The 17,858-nt window shown below is 38.8% G+C and overlaps 1 protein-coding gene across 1 annotated transcript in view; it reads right to left on the minus strand.

Annotated features, from left to right (window-relative positions):
• The window catches only part of LOC142651748 (dynein axonemal heavy chain 5-like), a 298,958-nt gene that overhangs the window by 211,614 nt on the left and 69,486 nt on the right, over positions 1 to 17,858 (minus strand). The window contains exons 24-33 of the mRNA XM_075826792.1: positions 14,140 to 14,263; positions 13,457 to 13,623; positions 10,269 to 10,361; positions 6,737 to 6,934; positions 5,343 to 5,423; positions 4,843 to 5,247; positions 4,639 to 4,757; positions 4,263 to 4,399; positions 3,204 to 3,366; positions 1,430 to 1,541 (exon numbers count right to left, since the gene is read on the minus strand). Coding sequence (XP_075682907.1) covers positions 1,430 to 1,541; positions 3,204 to 3,366; positions 4,263 to 4,399; positions 4,639 to 4,757; positions 4,843 to 5,247; positions 5,343 to 5,423; positions 6,737 to 6,934; positions 10,269 to 10,361; positions 13,457 to 13,623; positions 14,140 to 14,263 — 1,599 coding nt within the window. The remainder of the gene's footprint in view (positions 1 to 1,429; positions 1,542 to 3,203; positions 3,367 to 4,262; positions 4,400 to 4,638; positions 4,758 to 4,842; positions 5,248 to 5,342; positions 5,424 to 6,736; positions 6,935 to 10,268; positions 10,362 to 13,456; positions 13,624 to 14,139; positions 14,264 to 17,858) is intronic.

A 17,858-nucleotide genomic window follows, 5' to 3' on the forward strand; every position in this document is an offset into this window, starting at 1 on the left:
CCGGCCTGCTAGCAAGCCGGCTAAATGCTGCAGTTGTCCAAAGCGGACATTCTGAGCAAAAAACTGCACCAGCGTTTGGTGCCGTTTTTCGCCAGGAATTCCCTGTGGCCACCCGGGCAGAAAGCGGATACCGCAACACGGTACCAAATGATCCACGGTCCGGTATTGTTCCGCGACCCAGTAATTGGGGACCACTGCTTTAGGCCATACAATGCACGGTCTGTGTGCTAAGAGTCCCTTTACACATACTTTAGATTTGCAAACTGTCAAATTGCTAATGAGAATAATGTAAAGGGAACAGTTGATGTCATTTATATTAGTTTACACTGCATTGTAAATAGTCAGTGTCACCCAATCAGAAATCCATAATAAAATAAGCCATATAATGGAGGAAAACTTGGTTAGTTTTTATAGGTGTTTTTCCTAGGGTGTTTATTTTTCCCAGCAAATTCAATAGGGAAAATGTAACAAAAACACCAGTAATAAATCATGCTGCAGTTTGGGGTAGAAACACAAAGCACAGGATGCTCTTAAATTATCCCACAAGGAGCAAGTGGTATTTTATAAAATACTGTTCACTTAAATGTAACATCTGATAATTTATTAGAAGCATCAAGATGAGGTAATACAGAGACGACATGGTTCAGTATTGTGCGCTTTATATCACGCAGTATGCACACTGGAACAGTGGACTATGCAGGTGTTTGTACATCCTTAATGCTGGGCATTGGTTAAAGTTAAGATTTGGCAATGGAGGATCTTAATACGACATTCAATTAACAGGGTTCTTTTGTGGAATTTATAATGACATTTGAACACTGGACAGGATTATGCCCCATATAAGGCCTCAGTTAAAATGTAGAATGTTAAGGCTCTGTTCAGATCTGCGTTTGGGTCCCGTCCTGACGTTCCGTCAGATCTTTCCTTCAGAACAGGACCCTGAACAGACACAAACCGAAACCAGAGGTTTCCGTTTCCATCACCATTGATTTCAATGGTGACGGATCCGATGCCCATGGTTTCCGTTTGTCTCCGTTTTGCCGCAAGCAATAGCGTAGTCGAGTCAGTTTGTGTCTGTTCAGGGTCCCGTTCTGACGAAAAGCTCAGACGGAACGTCAGAACGGGACCCCAACATCGATGTGAACAGAGCCCTAAAAATGTAGTCCAGGTTGAGGTCTGAGATATAGTAATAATATTGACCTATCAATGTAAATGAATACTATTTTATCAAAATTACAAGGTTATAAATATTTGGTAAGAAATAAACAAACAATGAATAACTAGCAGTAATTTATGAGCAGATAATACAATTTCCAGACTGGTAGAAGAACGGTTAATGAAACATGATTTGTATATTTGACTATCAATTCCCTGCGCCTATTTAAGCCTCTAGAAACAACAAACGTTGGACATAGAAGGGACTTCGTACCTTGTTTGACATCATTTCTAGAAGAGGGCAGCTTTCACTGAAGTCATCAATCTTGGTCTTCAAGTCATTAAATGCTTGCCATTCCTTCAATGCTTTTGGCAACTTGCGAATTCTAATATAAGGGGAAAAATATAAGAAATTATTTATGACAGACGTTACTTTACAGTATGTACAGTGTTAACATTTATTTGCAAAATCATGTAGACACACATTGTACGATACAGATTTATTTAAATCAACAAAATACTAAGAGAGCTGAAATAAGAGAGTTTCTTGAACAAAGGCTTTTCACATGAAGAAAATTATGTCGAGAACATTCTTTGTTCTTGTACAATTGCATGCAGTGATAAAATATTAACTAATCTGATCAAAGTCAATGTCACATTATTCAACACTGCTTAAGATATTTTTCGAACAAATCCTGAGACATCCTAAGTTGGTTGTCTGTACCGAAAGAAATAGTACACTCGTATAGCTGTCTTCAGGGTAGTGTTCAGCAATTTACTCCAAGTAAAGTTACGTAATATATTTTTCTTATCACATTAGATCTTCTTACAAGATGCAGTGTTCCGCTAAATTTTTAATTCAAATTCCCTGAAGGTACCCTGTATTTCCTGAATTTACACAATGCAAGCTGCTATTTAAGGCAGCCTGTATTCCGTCTATGGAGCAAGTAGACACATTCTGTAGTAAAACAGTTTTTGTCTGATAACAGGCAAGTCATGAAGAATCTAAGTTCCATATCCTACATTAAAGAGGCTCTGTCACCAGATTCTGAAATCCCTATCTTCTATGGCATGTGATCGGCGCTGCAATGTAGATAACAGTAACGTTTTTTGTTTTTTTTTAAACGTTCATTTTTGGCCAAGTTATGAGCTATTTTATATATATGCAAATGAGGTTTGAAATGGACAACTGGGCGTTTTTTTTTCGTTATGTCCAACTGGGCGTGTATTGTGTTTTTAACTGGGCGTGTTTACGTGTATGACGCTGACCAATCAGTGACCAGTCAGCATCATACACTCCTCTCCATTCATTTACACAGCAGCGATGTGCAGCCACATAAACAGAGATTAACGTTAATCAAGTGTCCTGATAATGAATACAAATGATCATCCAGCCTGGACGTCATGTGTATTCAGAATCCTGACACTTCTGACTCTTTTCTTTGAGGTTTCTAGCAAGTGAAACGAAATCTCGTTTCCCTCCGTAATCTCGCGAGATTTCGCTTCCCTTGCCGGAGTCTCACAGAAAAGATTCAGAAGTGTCAGGATTCTGAATACACATGACGTCCAGGCTGGATGGTCATGTGTATTCATTATCAGGACACTGCAGTAACGTTAATCTCTGTTTATGTGGCTGCACATCGCTGCTGTGTAAATCAATGTAGAGGAGTGTATGATGCTGACTGGTCACTGATTGGTCAGCGTCATACACGTAAACACGCCCAGTTAAAAACACAATACACGCCCAGTTGGGCATAAGGAAAAAAAAACGCCCAGTTGTCCATTTCAAAGCTCATTTGCATATATATAAAATAGGTCATAACTTGGCCAAAAATGAACGTTTTAAAAAAACAAAAAGGTTACTGTTATCTACATTGCAGCGCCGATCACATGCAATAGGAGATAGGGGTTTGAGAATCTGGTGACAGAGCCTCTTTAATATCACCAGCCTTGTCACTTGATTTCTCACCTGATAATAATTCCAAATCTGGAAGTTAAACCAGACTAAAAGAAAAAAAAATATATAGCAATGCAAACAGAATACACACCGATTTTGGAAGTCCAGAAGTTCACTGTTGATTTTTTCAATATCCAGGTCAGTCCACAAGATCTCATAATATCCATTAATATTTTCTATTACTGCATTGTAAAGACCATACAGTTTCTGTAGCAAAGATAGTTCACGTTTAATCCTTTGCAGCTCAGCGTATTCTAAAAAGTATTAAACAGAAAAAAACTATTTGTACAATTTAGTTTTTAAGTATGACATAATAAAAGTGCTAACAGCAAATCCTGCAAAGTCTGTAAATTTAAGTATTTGAGGGTCAGTGAAGATTACAATCTAATTTTCATATACGGTAATAGACATAGAGGCCCACATTTATCAAAGTGCCATCGTTCTAGCCAATATCTAAAGTTAAAGCGAAGCTAATTTTTTGACTTATGTTACGACAAATTTATTACTGCATGTGTCCTCATTGATAAATATGTCATCACTGCTATTAACTTTTACATTGGCTTCAGTGACACCCCTTTTTCTACGACATGGGCTTTATAGCGTAGAGATACAACTTTTTTTTTTGTGACTTTTTTAAAGAAAAAGTTGCATTTCATAATTGTGTCTAAATCCTGGCCAAGCAGTAAGCCATACCCACTCTGCACTTCAATTTTACACACTGACATGCATGGCGCAAATGGCAGTAACTTCTGCCACAAATGGGTAAAAAATACGTTACACGCAGAAAAGAATGTTTGACACTACTGTACTGATACAACCATGTGGTAACTTTTTATGATTGGCACTATCATGTTGATGGCAATTTGTGACAAACATCAGATAGATGGTACTTCTATTCATTAAATTCTTGTTGTTTACTTTAAATTGAATTCTAATTATTGCAGGTCAATGCACTTTCAGACCCATTCCAGGTTTACTACAAGGCCCTTGGTTCCTATGAGAATCTTGGTTATATCCCCGTTAACCACTGTATGAAAGTGCCACTAAGTCCATCAGTAGGATCAGGAATATATTTGCAGTTATCTCATAGCTTCATCATATACAGTTATTTAATAGCGGAACACGATGGTATTGTAATTGTGCTATTCACCTGTTATTGAGAGACCAAAGAGTTCTTCCCCTCCAGAAAAAGTAATATATTTCCTCCATAATTCATCAAATTTAGCCTGAAACACTTGCAATCTATCACTGGCTTCCCTGGGAGGAATCCCTTCTACTCCAGGACCACTATTAAGAAGAGAATTACAAGTACATTAATAAAATACTCTATGAGTTATGGATTAAAAACATCTGATATGGTATAAACAGCTATTTCTATCAAAGCACACAGCTCATCCATTTGGGAGAATTTAAGACAGCATGTAGTCTGATGTCACATGTAATGAAAAAATATGCTTTAAAACGGGCCACCAGCTGTTTAGTAATGCCCAGGAAACCAAGAGGCAATGATCTACATCTTTACTTACGATAAATCATAGTCTTTATAAAACTCAGCAGCATCAACCTGGAATTTCTTGACGCCGTCCAGTAAATCTGTTTTCATCTCTGGTTGCACTTTAATAAGTAAATTTTGGGTTTGCACAACCTGACAAAAAGGGCATCAAAGAATTAGTAACACCAGTCGAAGGAATATTGGCTTTAGAATTGATAATGCACAAAAGCCTGTCTACCTGTGTGTTCAAGTTCTTCCAAGCATACGCTAATCCATCCACACGCTCAGCATTGCCATCTTGAAACAGAAGATCATATTTCACCAGAAGGCTATGGGACTCCTCAATTGGTCCAATCATCATGTCAATTTTAATTTCTGACTCCCTGATTTCTTTCAAGGCATCCATTGCTCCGCGCACATCATCCAGGTCATTAACTGGTCTGTTCAATCTTTTACTAAGATTATCAATAAATGAATAGATCTCATCCATGTCCATAGCAGCCTTTTTATTCAAAGCTGAGCCGATGGCTCTCTTCCACCTACGGCACTCCTGAACTAATGCCATTTTCAGACAATCAGTGAAAAAGTCAACAGACCCTACAATGCAGTGACCTGGAAGTTCATTGATTTGGGTTTCCAATTGCTGTATAAAAAAATATAAAAATGAGACAGCATAAGAACTTATTCAATGGCGGACATGATATTGGAACTTGGTAATGTGACTAATATTTTGCTTACCGAATAATAATTCAGTTGACTTCGGAATTCAGACATTACTGGGTTGGTGTCCAAGAATTCTTTAACTTTTTCATCAACATCCTATGAAACAAAGGTAAACCGAACTCACATGAAAATCATATCGATTTATAACACTGGCACTACGTGATCTGTGATCACAGAGCGGTGTCATAAATATGGACCATAACAGTTTTTAATAAAACATATGTCATCAGGGAGTCCATATGGGGATCTTAGGGTTGTGTGAACTCTATGCTCATATGAGGTGCATCATCTGCCACTACTGAAAGGGGTGAATCTGGCCCTGATGGCCTGGGACCATGGAGCTTGCACCCCTGACACCACACTTGATTCTTAAACTCCTCGATAGGTAGATGCACAGGATGGGGCTTCATTTCCTAGTTTGATGATTTGGCAGTGTTATTTAGGCACCCTATGATTATATTATTTTGGCACTATGTGGTACATAATATGGTGGGCCATCCATAGAAGGTACTGCAGAGAGCACCAACAGCCTAAGGCCAGCCCCGTATGTCCTAAAATCTCTCTTTATACTCCTATTGACAAGCATTCAATCTGGCACTCAACTCAAGCAAATGTGGCCCTGAAGTAGAGCTTTCTCATAAATTGTGTTCAACTGTTCATCCTGAGTATGGTTGTATTTTCAGCGAAAGGCAAATGCTTATAATAGTATAAAGAATAATTCTGAAAAAGTTGAAAGTATTTGCTGCTAAGTTATGTAGCTATAATATTTTTTTACATCAAAAAAAAATTATACTTGTAGTACTTGAAGAAAGAGGACAAGAGAAAGAATAGCACAAAAAAATATATACAAAATCAATGGCATTCAGAAGATCCAAACAGAAGTCAGAACATTCAGAAGAATCATTATCAACTTGGTCACCTACTTGACAGGACTAAGATGCCCCATACATCGCAACGCATGTGCGGTAACACACTAAATTTCTACAGTTCCGTATTACAGACCCTTAGGCACTCCACATGCCAGAGTATGGTGCCTCTATGCGATACCATATTCCCCTTGGTAATACGGCATGCAATAAACATGCCATGAATTTTTTCTCACAGATTCTGTATGAGCCCATAGGTTTCTATTGGTGCAGTATTAAGGAACCATAGAACATGGATCCGTAATACAATAATGTGCTTTAGGCCAAAAGAGTTGCAAATTTGCATCAGAGTACTGTATTGTGCAATATAAAAGTTCCTTTCGAGTAACTGCATGATATGCACCCTCTCGGAGGTATACTGAACACCTTCATTGGACCATTATTATTTTTACACATTAGCATTGTTTCATTGCATCCTAGCATCTAGATAGATCTTGGGGCTTATGCGGATGCTACTTTCATGTGCAGTTAGAAATATCTTACCTGATTCCATATCCCAGAAAATGTCGTAAAACTGTTCAGAACATCAGTTGCATCTGTTCTAAGGGACATGACAATATTGCTGAGCTGGAATACAACTTTGGTCACATCTTTATGTTCAGTGATTTGCTTATCCAATGGTTTCAGCACTACCATCTTGGTAAGTTCATCACCCAGATCTCTGGCAGCATTTTGCTCCAACTGGAAAATGATTGAAAACAGTGATTCTGCACAAATCTATGAGTTTACCATGCTAACAGATATTTTAGATCCCATAACACAGCACCTTAATTCGAATATACGAAAAAAGTCAATTTTTTGGCTTTTTCTGCTCAAAAATACTTCATCAGAACTTACTATTTTCTTCTGAATCACATAAAGTGCAGCTCATCACATGCAAACTAGAAGACCTACTTAATGCTGTGTCAGTGGCCTTCTAGTGAAAATGTACATGATAGGAAATAAATCAGAACTTAATTGGGAAGTACACAGTTTGCTGAACAAAATGACTAATTGAAAAATGCTAAATTATGGCCTAAATAAATTCCTTTCTACACAGAAAATGAAATAATTGCCATAGATTATGCAAAGCCATCACCATGTGGCTTAATTCTTATGAATATTATTTTAGATTAATTCTTATAAAGTAGACTTAATGGAATAGTCATTCTGTTTTTACATATTTAGCATTTTCTTTACTTTGCCAATTAAAATATAATTTGTATTTCGAATCAGAATCCTCTGTAGCTTGATGCAATGAGAATGGAAAGCTGCAGTAGGTCTTTGTGTGGGAACAAATGTCACCTACTTTACTAGTAAATATGACAGGACAAGTCTTAACAATTGCAAACAGGAAAAGTCCTGTAGAGCCAAATGATAGAGGGATTGGAAAGACCAAACCAGGGCACCTCAACCTTCCTACATGATTGTGAATACTGATGATAAATATACTAATATATGTACTAAAAAGGTTAATTACATAAAAGGGAAATCATCTACTTTATTGAAGTTTGCTTAGTACAGGAGATACACAGATGTTTTCTTCCTTAACTTTTCTCTAAACATGGCATATCCCAACATGTATGGCGCAAGATGCTAAACAAACATGTCAAAAAACTTAGACCTCCGACGGATGCCATCCGTCAGCCAACCGACGCCCATGGACACTCACATTAAAAAAAAAGTATACTATTATTGTATACGTTTTTTTACTGGATGGCTGTGACGAATGCCATCCATCGCCAAATGACTCCCATGTTAAAAAAATGTATAGGTCTAACGTACTTTTTTTTACTGGATGTCGCAAGTTGTATTGAATTGGTATCATGACAAATTGTAAAACTTAACGCAATTCAAGAAAAGTTAAGGATGGACACAGCTGTGAAATGTCAGTCAAGGGGAGGTTTAAGGCTGGATTCACACGAGCATGTTCGGTCCATAAAGGACGCAACGTATTTCGGCCGCAATTCCCGGACCGAACACACTGCAGGGAGCCGGGCTTCTAGCATCATAGTTAGGTACGACGGTAGGAGTCCCTGCCTCTGCGTGGAACTACTGTCCTGTACTGAAAACATGATTACAGTACGGGACAGTTGTCCCGCAGTGAGGCAGGGACTCCTAGCTCCTAGCGTCGTACATAACTATCATGCTAGGAGCCCGGCTCCCTGCAGTGTGTTCGGTCCAGGACTTGCGGCCGAAATACGTTCCGTTCTTTACGGACCGAACATGCTTGTGTGAATCCAGCCCAATTTTAGTACACATTTTTAAACAGGCCACAGATGTAAAGATTCTCAATCGATCCATTGAGCACTATGATATTTTTGCAATCGCAACACTCATGAAAGGGGTATACACAAATAGATATTTCCCACAATATGAACGACTTTGCCCATAATTGCTGGTGCCCTTATAAATATTATATCTATGCATTACCCTAATGATTTTTTTTTATTTACCACTAACAGCCTAGAAAAATAACTGTTCCAACAAACGGGGCAAATTTCCCTTTGACACATCTGCTACAACTAGATCAAAAGTTACTTGTAAACCAGCATTTAAAGGTGAGACAGTGCCTTTTTAAAAGGAAACTTTGATCAGTGATTAGCTGATCGCCATAGGTCCAGCTGCTAAAACCCCCGGTGATCAGCTTGAGTAAAAAGCAATGGCCACAATAATTGCACCCATTTATATCAATGGGCTACCACGTATAACATGGTTGCGTTAAGTCCGCCAAAGTGGGAGGTGCTCAGTAAAAGAGAGTTCCAGTAAGAGGTTGTCATACAAGTGGAACCATTTCTTGCATAGTTATATGTACTATATAATATAAAAAATTAGTACTGTAATAGATTGTATTAATGACTGATGTTCAGTGCGGCTAAACACCGTTTAGAAAATAGATGTATATTGAAAAACATTTTGAAGAGAAATTCATACTTTTCTAAAGGGAATGTATGACCTTTATTTTTTGTACTGATTAAAACCAGATCGTGAAACATATTCCTTTTTTCTAATAGGTTTTTATTTTGTGATTGTATATTTTTTTATTCTATTTTCTGTACATGATTATGGGAGCAGCCATTTTTATTGAGCAGCTGTTAACAATATTTAGTGATACAGTAGCGGACAAAGACAGCTCGGGGCCCCTGTGCAAGAACAATATATGGGCCCCTTGTTTTACAATATCTTTTCATAGATCACCTCCTTATGTCTCTCTAACAATTCATCAGTAGTTGTTAGTCATAAAATGTATTACCTCAGGCATTTACATGCAATCTAATAGAGAGAAGAAGGCTGCTTTAAGGTGACAGTGGGCCCCCTTACCTACTGGGCCCCTGCGCTGCTGCACATGTTGCACCAATGGTATGTCCGCCCCTGTAGTGATATGCTTTAAAGCAGCCACATGGACCATAGGAATCTGTGAACAGGAGGGGACCCATTGACTTCTATGAGAGAATGTTCTAGGCATTCTCTGTGACCTGTACAGAGGTCATTGTGCGGGGAGGAGGGGAGCTAAGTCATTTACCTATTGTTAATAGTGGATCCTGTATTACCTGCCCCCAGCTTTATAATAGAAATGTCACCTTTCATTGTAATCCTGCCTGTGATGATAATGTGATGACTGCTGAGAAGTGATCATTACAGAACAGGAAGTGTCTAACAAGAAGTCTATTGTGAGGCTCAGTGGCCAGAATGAAAAAAGCAAGATTTCAGGATTATTTTTTTAAATACAGATAAGAACATGAAAATAAAAATAAACACCACCAAAAAATGATAAAAATTATTTTTTACATAAAAATTGGATTTAAATCATAGATCATTTTCTAATGACACATTTCCTTTAAATAAGAGAGGTTCAAAGTCTGGTAAGTAAGTAATTTGTTGAAGTATTTCATGGCAGTTCTTATAGTTGTCAGCACTGTTTCCATTTCACTTTACCTCTCTAGAGCATCAGCAAATCTTAATCACCACAGCCCTGCTGTCAGAATCAATCAGCTTTAATACGCACTTGCAATGGCTTAAATACAGTGTACATTACCTGTTGCTGTTTGTGATGTAGATGCGCAAAATTCCACAGAGGAATGTCCTTCGCTGCTGACAATATAATATTTATGGCTTTGTTTGCAGCACTCTAGACAGAATTGAATAATATTATAATGTGAGAACAGCATATCAGGTGAAAAACCAAAGACGGGGCATTACACATCTGAACTTAGTTATTGGTTTCTGACCAATTGGTAGACCCATTTGTGACCCATATTGGTTATAACGGGTGAATACATCAACTCTCCCAGAGAAGAATGCTATGACTGAAGCTATGTAAAGGCCGTAGAGGGTAACGTAGGGAGCGTGATACAAGGGGAGGATGCGTGAGAAGGACCTAGGAAAGGTTCCACTGAAGGGGTTCAATTGGGCTGTAGCATGTGAAGATGATGACTAAGGCATATAAAGGGAGGGCTTTGGCAGGGAGCAGAACTTTCTGAGCGGGTAAAGAAGAATTAAGAAGTTTTCCAAGTTTGATTAATTCGATTTTGCAGCAGCAGGAATAGGAGGGGTTTTCTAAAGTACTTATGCATAAGCAAGTAAAATTCGCAGTAATATTTCACCGCCGACATTTGCATCAACATTTGGGGCTGGGGTGGTTACCCAGCTAGATTTTTGAATTCTTGTGGGCAGGGTCAAGCAGTAAGGGTTATAGGTCTCCAAAAGGTGGCTGCACTCGGGACAGGTTTACTATGTGCAGACAGGAGACCTAACAATGTTGAATGTTTGATGACGAATAGAAGTGGAATGCCTGGAGTCAGTGTCTTCTTAGGCTTAGTGGTGGGAAGTTTGGGTGGTCACAGTGGAACTGGACTTTACCGTAGTTATGAAATGCTCTTTGATACAATGAAGTCATCCGCTTTCCTTTTCAAAGTTATATATTATACATTAAAACATTTCCACATATAGACAGAATAAATGATTATGATTCATTTTCAAAACTCAGACGCGAACCAATAACATCTGTGAACCCTTTACTATACTATTATATATTGATTAGAATGCCCTTCTCTGTGTCTGGTGACATAAGTAATATAGGGGTTTTTCAGGGACACAATTTTTTTCATGCCGGGCAGCGCACGGGCACTGAGGAGATTTATTAATGAGAGGCAAATGGGGTGGGCATTGAGGCGTAATCAAGGAATTCAGCGGGACGGGCATTGAGGAGACTGTGGACCAATAGGATGCCCCAAACATGGGTATATGTCAGAAGTCCGGTGTTTAAGGCATCCTGGTCCACAGCCGAATCAATGCCCGCTCCATTCATTCTTTGCTTCTACTTCAATAGCAGTACCATTTTCTTTGCGTGCATGCTATACCTCAGTGATAATTGAGGAATAGCATGCACGCAAAGAAATTCATGCTGCTATTGAAGTACAAGTAAAGAATGAACTGAGTGGACATTGGGAAGGCTGTGGACCAATAGGATGCCTCAAACCCGGGTGTACGTCAGAAGTCCCGGGTTTGAGGCATCCTATTGGTCCACAGCCTCCTTAATGTCTGCTCCGTTCATTCTTTGTTTCTGCTTCAATCGCGTCACCATTTTATATCTACAGTTATGATGGGGTACATATATTTAGGGATGATGGGGCTTACATTAAATAGCTGAGTTGTGGATTCTGTGACTGCACCTCAGATAATGCAGGTGGGCGGGATAAACTAAAGGGGAAGGGAGAACTAGTGGGGAGGGCCAATTAGTAAAGAACAGCCCTGTGTCGTTACGTAGGTCAGTGAGGTATCGACACAGGACTGTGTGTATTCTAACTAGTGCACGAGCCTGTGACGAGAGAAAAAGATACACAGATGAAAAGCAGAACTTCCGGCCGGGCAGAGGTAGGGTGAATAGGAAGACAGATTTAACGCAGAATGTATATTAGGAACTTTATTAAATATTAAATATTTACATGGAGTATTAACTCAAAAATGTTGTGTCCCTGGAAAACCCCTTTAATATTAATATAATACATAGCAATGGAAATTTTCCATTGACATGCCTGCAAATAATATTTGTATAAATATAGTAATCTGATGTCAGGTCCTGACAAGTATATAGAGATGAGTGGCACTACATAGACACTACTTTCAGCATCTTCCTACAGAAGCAGTGTGTCACAGATCACTTTCATAGAAAGTTCCTTCTCCTATGCCAATGACTTATTGACTGACATGTAGTGTCTCTTTAAAAAAAAAAAAAAATAGAAAGAAGTTCTTCAGCAGATGCAGTGTGTATTGTACAGTACTGTACCACTGCTGCGGCAAACACCTCAGATGTTGTAAAATAACACAATACACATGTTTGATACTACAGACAATCTTTTGCAAAAGGATGAGAGAATTCCATATCAATGATGCACAGAAAGTGTTATGGCAGGAAGGAGGTGAAGGGAACAAGTGAGCCCTAATCTACCCACCGCCCTGTCCCTGCCTACTTGCAATGACCCGCCCTAGGCGACGGGGTACAACTTGGCGGCGGTCCCTACGCTGACTAAGTGCAAAGGGATACAAACAGGGAACAAGCAAGGGAAGGGGCAGTAGCCCACGGAACACCATGAGGAAACGGAGTGGTGAACGAGCCAGTCAGGATCAGGATGTAGTGGAGTATACCAACGCAGAGCACGGAGCAGGAAGCAAGCCAGGGGCAGAGCGAAGCAGGATAAGCGGGAACTGAAGCAAGGCAGAAGCACGGCAGAAGCAGGCTGGAGCAAGGCAGCAGTGGGGCCAGGAATCCAAGAAGAATAACAAGCAATGAGGAAGAGAAAACGGCAGGTATAAATGGACAGGGGGCGGAGCTAACTCCGACTGACCAGGCCGCGATAGGCTCTCCCACTCCTGAGCCTGCCACCCTGATTGGTGGGAGCCGGTGTCAGTCTAAGAGGTCTGGCCTCAGGTGTCGACTGATTAATCCTGGGAGTATCCACAGACATAGTGCCTGGCAGATCCTTTACAGAAAGCTTGTTTTACTCTTTAAAGTAGATTCTGCAGCAGTCAACATGTGTATTATAAGGAAAAATGAATTCCGTACTATAAATAAATGCTCCGTGACCTGTACGAAAGAACTCGGCTTGGGGACTTGTGTGTTCATACAGTCACAGAACTCCTTGGTGACTTCCATTATTCTGATCATTTACGGCAGGGGCGACAATATCCCATACACAATTATATTTAAATACATAGTTTGCTTACTTGTATATCATCCAGGCTGGGCCGCATGACAACATTTGGAATGGCAAGGTGAATCTCAGCTTTGAATAATGGATTGGTGGTTTGGTCTTTCGTGAACTTCGATGTCTGGTATTTGGAGCTGACAGTGTGTAATCGACGTTTCAAGGTGTCTAATGACACTTTTGTACCTAAAATATGTAAAATGATCTAGTAAGAAGATACAAAAGCTGTACTACTGCAGTTCAGCAACCAAAATTACATTAAACCCATTTAAAAACTTTATTCACTTGGGCCTTACAATCTTCATGTTTTTAGGCTCCATCTCGCTCTTGTTTCTCTCTTAACCATCCAGTTTAAATTCTTTAATGGACAAGTATTATATAACAAACACCATAGAGGTTGGATCTTTCTCATCAGTTTTACATTTTTATTTCATTCAACTTTCTGTCTACCATAACAGGTAAAGATACGCCCAATGGGCGAAACCATTATTTATCCAAAAATTATTAAATGATTACCATATTATTTTTCTGAAGGTTCATGATGTAATGGTACAAGATGTCCAAATTCAGTACCAATTATACACAGTAATATGGCCATCTTGTATTAAAATACAATGGGAGCCAAATAGACTAGGATTTATTAAGATGAATAAAACAACATAAAAATGCAATGACTTGAAAAAAAGAATAACAAGAACTTACATTTGACAAGAGAATCTGTATTTTTCTGACATAAATGACCCATCACATTATAGTAACTACAAGGTAGACATTCTTGGCAGCGAGTTTTCTGCTTAGCGTCTAGGTGCAAACAGTTAAATGAACCCTGAAAAGTAAAAGAATGGATAAGTAACAAAGCACTGTGTAATAAATTTGGCTAATACATACTACACTTATTATACAGAGTACCAAACAGTATTAACCCCTTCACGACCAGCCCACGTAGATTAACGGGCTGCCGTGCTGGGCTTTCCTCCTGCAGCCCGTTAATTCACGTGGTGCCAGAACAGAGTGCACAGCGCTCTCCCTGTGCTCTGAATCTCTCAGCACACGCTGCTACTACGGTAGCAGCCTAAGTGCTGAGAGAAGACATCAGGACCGGATTGGTGTCGGTCCTGATGACGTGATCACCATGATAAACTTATCATGGTGTTCACAGCAAAGTTTGTTGCAGCAACAAACTTTCTGTGCTGTTCGTTACAATGTTTCTCCTCCCTCCCTGTCAGATCGTTTTGAGACAGTGGGGGAGAAGAAGCTGTGCCGAGCAACTGCTGTGTGTCTCCTATAAAGACACACCGACTGTAAAAACACACAAAAACACCTCCACATAGATAGTTTAGTGTAGGCAGCTAGTTATAGTTCAGGTAGTCTGTTAGGTAGATAGTACTCAGACTAGGACAATTAATTAGTTAGTAATCAATTAGGGCTTATAATGTATGTATGTATGTGTATATATATATATATATATATATATATATATATATATATATATAAATAAAATCATATACATATATATATATATATATATTTATATACTGTGTGTATGTATGTATGTATGTATATATATATATATACACACACACATACACACATCTATATTATATATATATATATATATATATATATATATATATATATATATATATATATATAATATATATACACACACACACACACACACACACACACTCACGTAATATATATGATATATAGACATATATTTGAAATTTGTTAATACTAAAAATTAATAATTAGGGATGTTATATATCTATAACATCATATAGATATATACGTACATGTAATATATACGTATACACACATATACTTATATAAATCTCTTCATATATTTTACACGTCAAAAAATTAAATTGTATGTAAATTCTAAATACATTGATTCATTGTTAGGCTGTGTTCACACTGAGTTTTTTGCAAGAGGAAAATTCCTCTTGCAAAAACTGCTCCAGACGTTTTTTGCACAGTGGTTTGACAAAAACTTGCCAAAACACTTGTCGAGGTGTATTTTTTACCCTTCTGACTGATTGAAATGGGGTTTTGGAGGCAGAAACCGCCTCAAGATAGGTCATGTCGCTTCTTTTTACAACGATGCGTTTTTTTGGCTCACGGTAAAAAAACTCGTCCAACTCCCATTGAAATCAATGGGAGCCATTTTTGGGCGGTTTTTGACGAGTTTTGCGGAGCGGTTTCCGCGCCGAAAAACTCGTCAAAAAACTCTGTGTGAACAGGGCCTTAGGGTTGTTCATAAATTTATTGATCAATGGATTAGTGGACTTTTTCTTTGTTACTTTTATTAAAACTGTTACAAAAAATAAGTAAAAAAACAAATACGTAAAAAATGGCACGCAAGTTATATACCACTTAAGAGGCATTTGCTCTCTTGGATTCTGATAGTGAATGGGGTCACTTTTGGGGGGTTTCTGCTGTTTTGGTCCCTCCAGGGCGTTGCAAATGGGACATGGCACCAAAAACCATTATAGCAAAATTTGAGCTCCAAAACCCAAATGGCGCTCCTTCCCTTCTGAGGGCTGTAATGCGTTCAAATATAAGTTTATGACCACATATGGGGTATTGCCGTAATAAGGATAAATTGCTTTACAAATGTTGGGGTGCTTTTTCTCCTTTATTCCTTGCAAAAATTAAAAATGTCTATGTTTCTTCAGAAGAAATGTAGATTTTCATTTTCACAGACTAACGCCAATAAATTCAGCAAAAAAACTGTGTGGTTAAAATGCTCACTATACAACTAGATAAATTCCTTGAGGGGTGTAGTTTCCAAAATGGGGTCACTTTTTGGGGGTTTCCACTGTTTAGGTACCACAAGACCTCTTCAAACCAGACTTACAGCTTAAAATATATTGTAATAAAAAGGAGGCTTCAAAATCCACTAGGTGCTCCTTTGCTTCTGAGGCCGGTGTTTCAGTCCATTATCACACTAGAGCCAGATGTGGGATATTTCTAAAAACTACAGAATCTGGGCAATAAGTATTGAGTTGCGTTTCTCTGGTAAAACCTTCTGTGTTACAGAAATTTTTCTATTACAAATGAATTTCTGCAAAAATAATTACATTTGTAAATTACACCTCTACATTGCTTTAATCCCTGTGAAATGCCTAAAGGGTTAAGAAACTTTCTGAATGCTATTTTGAATACTTTGAGGGGTGAAGTTTTTAAAATGGGGTGATTTATGGGGAGTTTCTAATATATAAGGCCCTCAAAGCCACTTCAGAACTGAACTGGTCCATGAAAAAATAAGTTTTGGAAATTTCTTGAAAATGTGAGAAATTGCTGCTAAAGATCTAAGCCTTGTAACGTCCTAGAAAAATAAAAGGACGTTCAAAAAATGATGCAAACATAAAGTAGACATATGGGGGATGTTAACTAGTAACTATTGTGTGTGGTATTAATATCTGTTTTACAAGCAGATACATTCAAATTTAGAAAAATGCAATTTTTTGCAAATTTTCTCTAAATTTTGGTCTTTTTTATAAATAAATACTGAATTTATCGACCAAATTTTTTCACAGACGTAAAGTACAATATGTCACGAGAAAACAATCTCAGAATTGCTTGGATAGGTAAAAGCATTCCCAAGCTATTACCACATAAAGTGACACATGTCAGATTTGAAAAAAACAGGCTGTGTCCTGAAGGGGTTAAAGTAGATGTAACAAAATCGCCCTTCCTTCCAACTAATGTGTTATCTATGACATATCAATTATCCAGTAATCTGTAGAATTCCATGTCAGGGGTGTAATTAGGAAAGACTAAGTCCCCCTCCCTTGCAACCAATGCCCCCCCCCCCCAGACCTCACAACCCCCGCCCTCCCGACAATGAACATTTATCAGTTCTGTGAGCAATGTAAAAATACAGCTAAGCCACCAAGTTGTAGATCTGCCCCCCCTCTTTTATGAGATCCCATTAATAATGATCCCACAGTCCTCCTGTAGATAGTGTCACACATAACCCCTTGTAGATAGTGCCACACAGCCCCCTTGTAGATAGTGCCACACACAGCCCCCTTGTAGATAGTGCCACACACAGCCCCCTCTAGTATATAGTGCCACACAGCCCAACCTTGTAGACAGTGACACACAGACCCATTGTAGATAGTGCCACACAGTGCTCCCCTGTAGATAGTGCCATACAGCCCCCCTTATAGATAGTGCCACACAGCCCCCCTTATAAATAGTGCCACACTGCCCCCCTTATAGATAGTGCCACACAGTGCTCCCTTGTAGATAGTGCCACACAGCCCCCCTTGTAGAAAGTGCCAAACAGCCCCCCTTGTAGAAAGTGCCACACAGCCCCCCTGTAGATAGTGACACACAGCCCCCCTTGTAGATAGTGACACACAGCCCCCCTTGTAGATAGTGACACACAGCCCCCCTTGTAGATAGTGACA

The sequence above is a fragment of the Rhinoderma darwinii genome, chromosome 5 (assembly GCF_050947455.1).
Source record: "Rhinoderma darwinii isolate aRhiDar2 chromosome 5, aRhiDar2.hap1, whole genome shotgun sequence".
NCBI lineage: Eukaryota > Metazoa > Chordata > Amphibia > Anura > Rhinodermatidae > Rhinoderma > Rhinoderma darwinii.